Source organism: Sus scrofa, chromosome 10, assembly GCF_000003025.6.
Source record: "Sus scrofa isolate TJ Tabasco breed Duroc chromosome 10, Sscrofa11.1, whole genome shotgun sequence".
NCBI lineage: Eukaryota > Metazoa > Chordata > Mammalia > Artiodactyla > Suidae > Sus > Sus scrofa.
This window is the reverse complement of record NC_010452.4, coordinates 67,054,583-67,067,199: the sequence shown is the minus strand read 5'-3', so window position 1 is coordinate 67,067,199 and position 12,617 is coordinate 67,054,583. Positions and strand designations below refer to the sequence as shown.

General features: G+C 52.5%; 1 protein-coding gene and 1 long non-coding RNA gene across 2 annotated transcripts in view; one reads left to right on the top strand and one right to left on the bottom strand.

Annotated features, from left to right (window-relative positions):
* The window catches only part of PFKP (phosphofructokinase, platelet), a 59,685-nt gene that overhangs the window by 15,137 nt on the left and 31,931 nt on the right, over positions 1-12,617 (top strand). The window contains exons 3-4 of the mRNA XM_021065066.1: positions 8,841-8,918; positions 11,614-11,803. Of these exons, the coding sequence (XP_020920725.1) occupies positions 8,841-8,918; positions 11,614-11,803 (268 nt within the window). The remainder of the gene's footprint in view (positions 1-8,840; positions 8,919-11,613; positions 11,804-12,617) is intronic.
* Positions 1,752-7,075, bottom strand: LOC110255730. Its single transcript, XR_002336449.1, has 2 exons — positions 5,993-7,075; positions 1,752-2,382 (listed from the first exon to the last, which is right to left on the bottom strand). It is a non-coding gene; the product is annotated as an uncharacterized LOC110255730 (long non-coding RNA).

Genomic DNA, 12,617 nt, shown 5'->3' with positions numbered 1-12,617 from the left:
GGAGATGCTTTGACTCATCCGACCTCTACCTCAGACTTCGCACATTTAAAAGCGAAGGAGGTGGCTGCATCGCATAAGCCCATCACTGGGGCTTCCTTTGAAGAATGTTCAGGGTCTCTTTGGTGGCATCTCAACATAGAAGAGCTAAGTTTATACCTGCCTGGTTATCAGCCAGGAAAGGGCACAGGCCCACTTTCCTCATAGGTGATGGGGGTCTCAGTCCTGGTGTTCTGGGGCCAAGGCACTCACGTCCCCCTGGGTGGGAGTGGGGACAGTTGCCCAAGGGAGCCCCTCTGCCCGCCCTCCTGTGTGGCAACAGACCCACCCCTGCAGGGGCACCAGGGGCACCAGGGGTTTCTGCACCTCCTCCATCAGGCAGATGCTGAAGGACCTGGTGTGGGTCAGCGCAGGCGCAATCTCACGTTCACGGTCACTGCTCTATGGGCCTCTTGGGGCATCCAACAGAGCACAGCTTCTGTGGGTCGGCACTGGGGGTGACCAGATCTTTGGAGTTCTTACGTTCTGGAGGGAAATAGAAACATCCTGGAGGCGGCCGCATCTGAATCCACATGGCCTGATGGAGGTGGCACACTGCTCCCCCGACACCCCTCCTCCACCCCAGGGAGGGCAGCTTAGTGACGCAAAGGTGCTCCTCGGTGCCAGCCTCACCTTGGGGCTCGCTGGAAGTGCGGCTCTCAGCCGGCCTGGGCGGGGGCTGGGCACTGGTGCTGATCAGGGCAGGCAGAGCGCAGCCATGCCTTCGCTGCAGGTGTGACTCCACTGGGTCTGGTTCCAAAATCCAAACATCCCGAAAATCTGCCAGTGTGTCCCCAGCTCATTTGGGCACAGTCCTCAGTAAGGCTGCATGTAACCCTTCATCACCACTTTGCGTGACCATCCCCGGGAGGGGATGAGGTCTGTTCACTCTGCTGCCAGTGGCAGGTGACACGGAATGTCCACCCAGCTCCTAAACCCAGCCTCCAGGATCCTGGCACATCTCTCCTCTGAGGGTCTGGGAACGACTGTGGACCCACATTCGTAGCTGAGTGACTCTAGGCATCAACACCTTAACCTTCCAGCCTCTCTGCGCCCTCATCCGTCCCGTGAAAACCCTCTCCACCCTTCCTGCCCTTGGGAAAACTGCGCACCAGGCGAGGGGGCCGTGAGGCCGTGCGGGCCTTTGACTTTGCTGCTTGTTGCCAGGGTTCAAGGGACCCGCTTCCCTGTGGCTGTTTCCGGGCTATGCATGGCCACACGTGCCTGTCTGCTGCCCACATCATGTCCTGATGGACTCGGCTTCCTTCCTTGCTGCAGTGCTGTAGGCATCTGCAGCCACCAGATTGTCCCATCGGGAGCCAGGACTACTCCCGAGCCCATAGCAATGACAGCCAGAAATGTCCCCAGACATCAGCAGAGGTCTCCTCATTGGGGACAACCATCCTACACCCACTGGGGCAGAAATTTAGAAGATGTTTGGTTTTATTTTATTTTATTTTTTTTGTCTTTTTTTTTTTTTTTTTTTGCCATTTCTTGGGCCACTCTTGCGGCATATGGAGGTTCCCAGGCTAGGGGTCTAATCGGAGCCGTAGCCACCAGCCTACACCAGAGCCATAGCAACTCGGGATCCGAGCCGCGTCTGCGACCTACACCACAGCTCACGGCAACGCCGGATCTTTAACCCACTGAGCAAGGGCGGGGATCGAACCCGCAGCCTCATGGTTCCTAGTCGGATTCGTTAACCACTGCGCCACCACGGGAACTCCTGGTTTTATTTTTTAAAGCATCATTCAGCGATTTATCCAACAGTTTGTCTCTGTCTAGTTTCTAAGTTCACCTAGAGCTTTTGAGGTTACCAACACTCCGAAACAGTGGAGCAGGTCCATAGCCATCCTTTAAATGGAGCATTTGGGGTTTTTTTCTTGAGCGGAAAGCATGCAGGAAGTGCCCTGGCTGGAAAACACTAGCATTTCTGCTGGGGTTTGGGCTGGCAGTGTGATCTGTCCAACTGCCACGGGCCTGCTGCAGATCTGGGGCGAGTCCAGCCATGGTGTGGGCCCAGCCCTTGGGCGCCGTCCCGGGAGGGATGGGCCCGGGTGTGGAGGAGCCATTCTCCCCCCCAGTGAGCCATGGCTTTTTCCTTTGCAGATAGTGTTTCTCCTTAGAAACGTACAAGTGCCCCAGCTCCTTGGAGACGGTGGGGGTGAGTCTTTCATTTGCCTTTCGCCACAGACTCTGCTCAGGGTGGACCATCAGGTTTGGTGGATCAGAAGCAGGATGGGGAGAGTCCTGAAGTGACCGGCTGCTGTCAGCAGGGCCGCAGAGATGGCCTCGCTGTGTTTAGTTTAATATACAGGTTCAAAATCCTATTAGCTGCAAGGTTTCCTGCAAATTAAAAAAAAAAAAAAAAAAGTTGTTATTCTTATTACAGCTCTTTAACTGACCAACTTAAAAGTTTTCCTCCTTAAATGAACTTGGGCCCAGCCTCTGTAGATGGCAGGGCTCGGCTGGCCGTTGTCTTCCGCACACTGAAGAGAATCTGAGAGCACAGCCCATCAGATTCAGCAGCTAATCTTTTTATTATTAAAAACACCGCATTTAAATGGGTGAGAGGGAGTTCCTGCTGTGGCACAGTGGCTTAAGGATCCAGTGCTGCTGCAGCCGAAGCGTAGGTGGCAGCTGTGGCTCGGATTCAATCCCTGGCCCTGGAACTTCCATATGCTGTGGGTATGGCCAGAAAAAGGGAGAGAGAGAGAGAAAATAAAAATCAGTGGGTCGGAGGTGTCAGGACTTCTGTAAAAGAACAGGAGCCTCAGAACAAGATCGGGAACTATTTTTTGGTCCAGGGAGAGGCTTTCTCGCCAGAGCCCCGGGTCCCTTTTGGACCCATCTAGAGTCCGGGCTGCACTTGGGTGAGGCCCTGACACCCCAGCCTGATGTCTAGCAGTGATGCATGAGCTCTAGGTATCAGTTAATAGACTGGCATCCTGTTTCCCTTCCTTGCAGAAGCCCCCTATTCACCGTGAGGCGTGTCATTTTTCTTCGTGGACATGGTGACCTGCCTGCTGCTTTCACAGGTTTTCACATGAGAGATAGCGTGTTGTGACCCAACAGCAATGAAACCCCACTCTCCCAGTGAGGGCAGCGGCTGTCCAGCCCAGAAGCCAAGGCTGACCTGAGTGGTGGATTCGAGCTGGAGGGAGGGAGAGGCAGGTGCTTTGCTGGGTGCTCTGCGGTCCTGGGCCGTGTGGGTGGGAGGGCTGGTGAGGCCACTGCCCGCACCGAGAGCTGGTTAGAATGCCGACCTTGGAGGCATCTGGCTTTGTCACCCCCGCCTCTCCCCCGCAACACCCCCCACCTTGTCCCCCACACTTTCTTGAAGAACAAGGAGGTGACCAGAATGGTGTTGTCACCTCTTCTGAGGTTTGACACATCCACCTGCATTTTAACTTCCTCAAAGACAAAGCTCCTTAGCACAGAGTGCCCGACTGAACAGCGATGCTGGAGGGTACAGGCGGCACGTCACCGTGGCTGAGAGGGAGCATTACTGCCTGGCCCTTTGGCTGGTGTGCCTCTAACTGTGTTGGTCGAGGTCCCTAAGTTAATGAAGGCAGGTGACTGCAGGGGGAGACCTAGCTTCTCCGTGGAGGGCTGGCTCATGCACACCTGCAATAATGAACAATTACAGCCATGGGCACCTCTTTTATTTTGTGCCTGCTCCGTGCCAGGTCCAAGCTAAATCCTTCCTGTGTGGCCTGGCTTGAACCCCATGCCATCAGCGTCATGCCCATGGCCTTAGACCACGGACTCCCAGTCATCATTTTAGCGATCGAACTGCAAAAATAATCATCTCCTCCCTGCCTCTGCCTCACCCACAGATATCACTGGGGAGTTAAGTAAGTCACGGTGAGATAAGAGGCCTGGCTCATGTGACTGGCTTTGTCCTGCTGTGACTTTTCAGTTTACAACTACCAGGAACTGTGTATTTTGAGCTTTGGCTTAAAGAAATCTAATAACCCCCGAGGGCTAAATAAATCACGTCGCTTTTGAGTGGGTTTGCAAAAGTACAAAGTGCAGGCTGCACAGTGACGCGTCTCAGAATTTCGGAGTTGGCCAAGGCTCGCCAGGGGCAAATCCAAAGGCATTGTCCCCAAAGCCATGAAATCCATGAGCAGGGGTGACGGTGGGTTCCTGGATTGGAGGGGTCCCCATGTTTAGAAGACGGAGGGGCCAAGCAGGCTCTGGGGCTCTGGAAAGACGTATACCATGAAGATCTGGGGGCTGAAGAACCCATGATTCCTCAGCCTTGGAAGCCATTGACATGGCGCGCCCTCGCCCAGCAGCCTCTGCTGCGCCCACACCTGGGTCTGCACGGTGATGCTTACGAAGCCTTGAGCAGTTCAGAGCCGACACCTCTCTGTGTGCTGGCTCTTAAATACACAAAAAGCTTCATTTACTGAGGAGTTAACTTGGACATTCTTCATCCCATAGGCAACAAAAGTATTTCCTCGGAAGCAGGACAACCCTGGAGAAGTCTCTAAATGCTGCTGATGACACACTTCCGAAGTATTTTCTAGAAATTGATATCTTTTTTAGCAGATTATCCACTCTGGTCCTTGGACCGCTTGCCATTCAGAGCTGTTGATGGAAGGATCTGGGAAATCAGATGTGGGAGAAGCATCACCAAGTTGAGAAGACATGTGACTCATCAACTTCTCTTTTCCAAAAGACAAGCCTAGAGTGAATGGCACAGAAGCACCTTGCCTCATTTTGGTGCAGGAACTGGCCTTAAAGCTTCCGTGTAAAAAATCAACAAACTCAGGGGCTTATTTGCAGAAAGGGCTAGAGGTGGACTGGGAGTGCTTCTCTGTAAAAGTAATCCGAAAAATGAAAGCAAAGTTGTCATCAGGCAGAGTTACCCTTCCAGAAATTTCTTTTCACACTCGTCTTTCTCTTCATCCATATGTAATTATTGCAAATATGTCTTTTTTAAGTTTTAAGGTACAATCAATATACTAAGAACTGAACATTTAAATAGGTACAATTTGAGTCTGAACATATGCAAACCCTGGTGACACCATCATCACAACCAAAGAAATTATATGTATGTAGAATCTCTTTAGTGTATATATAGAATCTCCAACACCTCCCAGAAAAAATGAAAATAAGATAAATTAGGAATTAATTTTTTTGGTCTTTTTTTTTTTTTTGCCATTTCTTGGGCTGCTTCCATGGCATACGGAGGTTCCCAGGCTAGGGGTCGAATCGGAGCTGTAGCTGCCAGCCTACGCCAGAGCCACAGCAACGCGGGATCCGAGCCTCATCTGCAACCTACACCACAGCTCACGGCAACACCGGATCCTTCACCCACTGAGCAAGAGCAGGGATCGAACCCACAACCTCATGGTTCCTAGTCGGATTTGTTGACCACTGCACCATGATGGGAACTCCCTAGAAATCAATTTTAAAGTTTGCTATAGCACAAGACTGAAATTTCAAGACTACTTTCCCTGTGGTTCTTTAATTTTAAGCAATGCATGTGAGATTTCTTATAAGAAAGAGCAGTCTGCAGGTGAACCAGCTCTTCCCTTCTTAGAACAGATTTAGCAGATGCCTTAAAACCACTCCTACATGTGGCGGTGTCTCCTATGTTATCAGCTAGGGACTGTGCTTACTTTGCTCAAAACAATCCTAAACAGATGAGGGTGCTTTCGGGGGCTCCGGGGTGATCTTAGATGTGACCACTGCTGGAGCTGACGCCATCAGCTGAGTGTTGCCACGGTTCATCTTATGAACCGGGACCAATGTGACAATGCTACTTTGGGTCACAAACTAAGCATGGCTTCAATGGTTTTATGATTTGTTTTTCTTGGGTGAGTCACAGAACTGGCTCTGGAGGCAGGTTCTGAAAGAGAATTCTAGAGACTGTTTTGGGCTCAGGCTACCCTAGAATAAGTATGCAACCTTGTAAGGGGCTTACCTCGAAAAGGCTCACCTGAAATTCCCCATCACAGTACGTTTGCGTCCGACTCGTCTTCCTCACTTAGCAGCATCTTCTGTGTTAGCCGAAGACAGTTTGAATCGGTGGTTGGTAATTATTCCTCAGATGTTCTATGGCCAGAGCGAGTTTGCAAATTAAAGACTGAGTCATTTCCTCTGACCCAGCCCATGTGCGCAGCCCAGATGCCCTGAGCACAACACTGGCTAAACCGCCCCTTTCCCCCTTAGTCACTTTCTTTGTTGTATGTTTCTAGGTGACACAAAGAAACCACGTGATTTCTGGAGAACATTTAACTTCTCAAAATAAGTGTTATGGTTTGCAGAGCAGTTTTCCATGTTCTGGCTCCAGGAGCAGTGGGCTTGGCAAATGTTTTGATTAAATCCCTGTTTAGGTTCTCAGAGATAAGGGGGGGGTGGTGAGGACGTGTTTCTCTTCCCAGTATGGTGCGTACTGAGCAGCAGATCGTCTGTGGGGTTTGGCTGGGAGCAGGGGGCACGGGAACGGGTTGCCTGAGGCTGAGACAGCCCCACGGCAGCCTCTGACCCTCCAGCTGTCCCGTGTCACCCTTGTAAGCAGTGCAGGGGCAGTTGCAGGGGCAGTGACTCTCTTTACCCAGCTGTTGCGTGTGCAGAGTCGTCCCCAGTGGCTGTTGCCATGGGGCTCTACACAATTTTAGCAGAAATTTGTCCCAGCCTCGGGTCAGCCCAGGGGTCCGTCCTGCTCTGTCTAGGACAGTCTGGGTTTGTGCGGCTGCTCTGGCCTAATTACAGTCCTGTTCACACTCACTCCCAGCAGTGCTGGGGTCTGGATGACCGAACACCACCCCTCCCCTCGGGGTCCACGGCGGCACAGTGGGCAGGGTCGGAAACCCGGCCCGGGGCCCGCTCACCTGCTCACTCCCAGGCTCCATGGAAGGGAGTGTCCACAGCCTGCGGTTTGTGGAGCGGGCCCCGAGCAGGCCCTGCTGTGCTGCCCTCCAGGGCGAGGGTGCTTCTCAGCAGGGCCCTGGGCGTCTTGAGAGAGAGGTCACTGAGGGCGACCCTAAGCTGGACTCTTTCTCGCTTCTGTAATCTGTCACCTGTCACTTATTCATCATCTGTCTCACCTGTCATCCATCACCTGCCCACCGTCCATCCAGATGCCTGTCTGTTGTCTGTCCATCTGTGTTCAACATCCTGTTGAAGTAAGCTCCCTGGGGTCACTTGGCAGAGGAGAGGCCTGGTTGTGCCTTTGCTCCTGGGCAGCAGGGGGTCTGCGGGGTCGGCCCCCATCTACGCAGCTCACATACCAGGACGCGACTCGAATAGCCCCTGTGATAAGCGCTCCCTGCCAGAGGGGGGCCTGGGTCCCATCTCAGCCCAGCTTGTCACCCCTCTCCTCCACAGTGACAACCACACCAGGCTCTATAAATGGAAGAGGCTAAGGATGCACAGCCTCTGCCACTTTCAGGAGGAAGGGGATGGGGACACAAAGATAAAAGGGGCCTCAAAGGTGGAGGTGAAGTGTGTGTGTGGTGGGAAACCCACTGCTTCTGCATGAGGGCAGAGCCCAGCCTGTTCTGAGGCCGAGGAAAGCACTTGTCACGTGAGCGACACAGGCCATCACGTAATCCAGGTATCTGGGTGTGGATATAAGTACTGACATAAGATTACACCCAGTGTATCATAACAATGTGTGATTTAACAGTTCTGCTACATAGCATGTAATATATATCAATACATACATACGTGCATTGCGTATCATCTGGTGTTATCTATGTGACAACCAGGAAAAGAGAAAAGCATGGAGTCGAGCCAACAGGGAGAAGCTGAGACAGGAGCATTTTCTACTATGCATACAAGTTTATGGTATGTGCGTATTACATATAAAATATACAAATATGGGTAAGTCTGATGTTAGGTTATATGTAATTATAGTGTTTCACATGTTAGCACATAATGTGTTAGATATCACACATAGTGTACGTTACATTTTGATGGACATCTCACACTTATGAGTGTACAAATCCATGCCCATGTCTGCACTGTTGATTAATTTCTGCACAAGCTCCAGAGTCAGTGAGCTGTTTCATTTTTTAAATCTGCATTCCTTTTATCCTTTCTTCTTGACCTTCTTGCAGCTCGGAGCAGGAATCCGCGAAGACGATCTATTATGATCAACTTCCCCAGGCTGCTAATGCCTGTTCCCTCTTAGGGGCAGATGCCCTGGAAAGTGAGCTGCGTAGATAGAGCTGCACATGCACCTCGCTCTCATTCCTGATCTGGTACAATCTGCGGGGCAGTCGAGATGCATCTGGCGTTGAAAATCGTTGTCTTTGGTCTTCTAGGCGTCGCTGTGCAGGTTCACCCAGGGACCCTCTGTGTCCCTGAACTGTCACCAATGGGGAGGTGAGGCAGGTGGTGATTGGGGTGACATCCAGCTGTGCTTTGGGCCCTTTCGCGTGTGTGGAGAGTCGCCTGGATCACCCGGCAGGTGGGGGACCTCACGGGCTGCTTTCTGGGGTGCAGTGCAATGGACACCACTGTCCTCAGTGAGTTTGCACTGAAATCCCGACGGTGTTGGGGTCCCTTTTCAATCGCTCAGGATCTAGGGGACAACAGGCAAGCCGTCTTACTCCCTCGAGGACTCTGGCTGAGTCTGGGTGGAAATTCCCATGCCCGGAGAATGAGTGGGAGGCTCCCCTGTCCCCCACTCTGACGGAGCAGAGGTGTTGCGCTGTGTCTTCTAACCCTCAGGCTCTCAGGAACCCAGATTCCTTGTCATCGGCGTCTCCACTTCCCATCACTTACAGACCACGTGAGGGCTCCACCGAGTCGTAACAAGCTGTCCTTCTCTCCGCCAGGGTTACCAGGGCATGGTGGATGGCGGCAGCAACATCGTCGAGGCGGACTGGGAGAGCGTGTCCAGTATCCTGCAAGTGGTAGGTGCCAGTTTGTTTCTCCAAGTAACTGCAGCCTGAGACCTTCTGTGCTTATGCTCAGTACTAGTTCAAACAGACTAAAGCACTCCCTCTCACCTTGCATGAAACTTTCTTACTTTGCCACTGAATTCAGTTTTTACAAAGCCTTACCCCATGCACACTGCGAAGTGACCCCTCAATAAAAAGTGACACGGGATGGCGAGTGGTACGTGTCGGGGATTTGGTATTTTCAGAGCAGGTTAGCTCTGGGCAGCTTTGATTCATCAGTGCCTTGTGTTTGGTGATGAATCTCCTTGCCTGTTGGGTTTGGGAGGTCATTTGGCATCCGTGCAACAAAGCCTAGGAGGATCCTGACTGGCTGCCTCGAGGGAGTCATTTGGGAACGGGCATCTTTGTCCTGCCCTGACCCGGGCGGGGCTGGTCTCCTTGGGGCATGAACTGATGAGGTCATGACCGCTTCAGGCGAAACACTTGCTTACTTGGCATTTAAAAGAAACCCGCCTGAATATTTTATGCCTAATAAATTCCTGGAACCATGTAGCTTAGCGAGGGCTCCAAACCAGTTGAGAAATAGAGATTAAGTAGAAAGAAGGGACTCGTGGAAACCTCTTTACTTACAGTTTGAATTTTTGAAACATACCTATTATTCTGTGACTCGGGTTGAGTGTTTTTTTAACTGAAGGAAACCAAATTGGTCCCTTCCCTCTGAAGGTGCTAGGCAATGGAAGAAGGTACGAAAAAATGTGGTATGGACTCATACATGGAATATTATTCGGCCATAAAAAAGAAAATCCTGCAATGTAGGTCAACACTGGGGACAAGCCCAACACAGAAAGACAAACGCCGCAGGATCTTCCCGAGCTGCGGAATTTAACAAGCCAGACTCACAGACATGGAGGAGAATGGTGGTTCCCACCGTGTCATCTAATGTGAGGGTCTCTATAAGGGGGGCTGCAGCAATGGGAGCTGCTGGTCAAAGAACACAAGCTTCCAGCCACAAGATGAGGAAAGGTTTGGGCCTCACACACAGCGTGGTGACGCCGTTAGCTATTCTGTGGACTTGAAAGTGGCCAAGAGAGTCAGTCTTCAGTGTTCTCACCACACACGCACACCCAAAAGGTAACCGTGTGAGGGGCCAGAGGAGCTAACTTGACTGGTGTGCCTTCCGCCGTGTGTACCGGCGTGAAGTCACCGTGTTACACACCTTAGAAACATCCGCATTGTATATTTCGCTGCATTACCGACTGGAAAGTGGCTAAGAGAGTAGATCTTGAAAGTTCTCACCACAGACAGGTAGCCGTGTGGATTGATACATACATTAACTCACCCTCTGGGCGCTCAGTGCACAGGGTAACATGTACCAAGTCATCTCAGCGTGTGCACCTTAAACACACAAGGTCATGTGCCACCTGCCTCGCAGTAAAGAAGGCAGATGTGCCTTTTAGTGCCCATTGCAGACTGGAAGTCTGCACTTGAACCCTTTTGCTCTACTGCCCCGGGAAGAGGCGGAAGGAACGTCGGACAGCCGTGGATCCCTAGGTAACTGACACTCGCAAAACATCAGGACAGGGTCATCCGAATTCCAGGCAGTCAACCTGGGTGGGAGGAGAGCACGTCCCTTCTACTGTGCTGGGTGTGCAGAAAGATAGGACGCACAGGTGTGGGTGGTGCAAGTGTGGGGGGGCACGTGTTTATAGGTGGGCGTGTATGAGTGAGTGTGTGTGCCTGTGTGGGCGTGAGGTCCACTTTGCAACTTCTGGTTTCGTCCCGGGGTCCTGTCTGTGTTACTTCCTCAGTGTTGAGGAGTTGCTGACGTAACTTCCCAGTGTTAGAGCTCGCATGACCCTCTGATCGCTCTTGGTCACATCCAAGCCCAGAGGTGGTGCCCTCCGGCCAGGCTCTGCTGTGCCAGGTCCTGATGTTGCCCCCATCACACTGGCCGTGAGCATTAACCACGGTCTCGGCTGCTCGTGGGCGTCTTGCTCGACAAGGTGGACAGGCACTTGGGGGGCACAGATGAAGTTTAAAAGTGCGTGTGATTTGTGTCAAGGCATCCTGCATTTTTCTAAATGCAACCGGGGTCCTTTGCTTTTGAAGAACCCAGTATGAAAAGTGGTGATTTGTCTCTCCCAGAAATCTGAATACTCCAGCTTAAGTTTTCTTAAGATTTCGCCTTTGAAAGTGGTGGTCGGGGGGGCGGAGGGAATCGGGCAAGAAGCAACCCCCTGGGCTCACAGGTTCCACTCTGCCTGCACCTGTGCTGAGCCCTGACCAACAGAAGGGGCGCCTTGTGGCCTGGGGCCACTGGACACAGTGCTTCTCTGGCCATGGCTGATGACCGGGGCCGGGCCACCTTAGGCTGAGAGAGGGTGTGGGGTCCAGAAGCCCCCACAGGATGGCTCTCATCATCCTGCAGACTCATGCTCCGCACGTCTAGCTGGCGGCAGCTGCTCATCCTCATGGCCGCACGCGGCCCCCTTTGGGAGGGACACAGCATCTTTATCCACTAAATTCTGGGATGGCGCTAAAAATGGGAAAACTCCAAACTTTCACAGTTGACCATCTCAAAAGAACAAGAGGATGGAAACCCACACTTTGAAAGTCCTGTGTTCGTACCACACTCTTGGGTGCCCAGCTGTCCAGCTTTCTGTCCAGTCAGAGGAGACACACAAACACGGTTCTCTTGCTTTTTCAGGGAGGGACGATCATTGGCAGCGCCCGCTGCAAAGACTTCCGCTCTCGGGAAGGCCGCCTGAAAGCTGCTGCTAACCTGATCCAGCTGGGCATCACCAACCTGTGTGTCATCGGTGGGGACGGCAGCCTCACGGGGGCCAATATCTTCCGGAGAGAGTGGAGCGGGCTGCTGGAGGAGCTGGCCAAGGATGGTAGGCTGGGCTTCCTCACGCTTGCTCCCCGGAGTCTCTGCCACCCACGCCTCTGCCCTTCCCTTCGGAGAGCAGGACTTCCTGCATTCTGCCCTTCTTTTTCTTTCTTTCTTTTATTTTATTTCATTTTTTTGGTCTATTTAGGGCCACATCCATGGCACATGGAAATTCCCAGGCTAGGAGTCAATCAGAACTCCAGCTGCCAGCCACGGCCACGGCCACAGCCACAGCCATGCTGGATCTGGGCCATGTCTGCAACCTACACCACAGCTCACGGCAATGCTGGATCCTTAACCCACGAACAGGGCCGGGGATCAATCCCGCATCCTCCTGGACACTAGTCCACTTGTTACCCCTAAGCCACAACAGGAACTCCCCATTCCACCCTTTTAACTATCCCAGAGGTGTTTGTGCCGGTGGTGACATAGATCTAACAGCTGCCACCTCGGGACTTAATTTGTGCCTCGAATCATAGTGATAACTCTCATAAGAATAGCGTTATTCTGCCATCCCACATGCCAGACCCTGCCCCACCTTGATGGAGACGGTTCTGTGTTGTGCTCATGGCAACATCTCAGAGGGTGTGTATTGATCCCCACTTCACAGGCGGGGGCCGGGCCTCCAGGTGAAGCCATGTGGCTATGAGGGGAGCCTGGCTCCCGCCCGCCCCCACACACCACGGCCGCCCTCACCGTCAGCCCCCCTGGGGTCTTTGGTGTTGCAGGACGTGGTCTAGACATGACCACCTGCTGCTAGATGGTCCTGAGCTCGATGGGAGAGGACGTCTGGGAATCTCCCGTATTCCGGGCTTTTT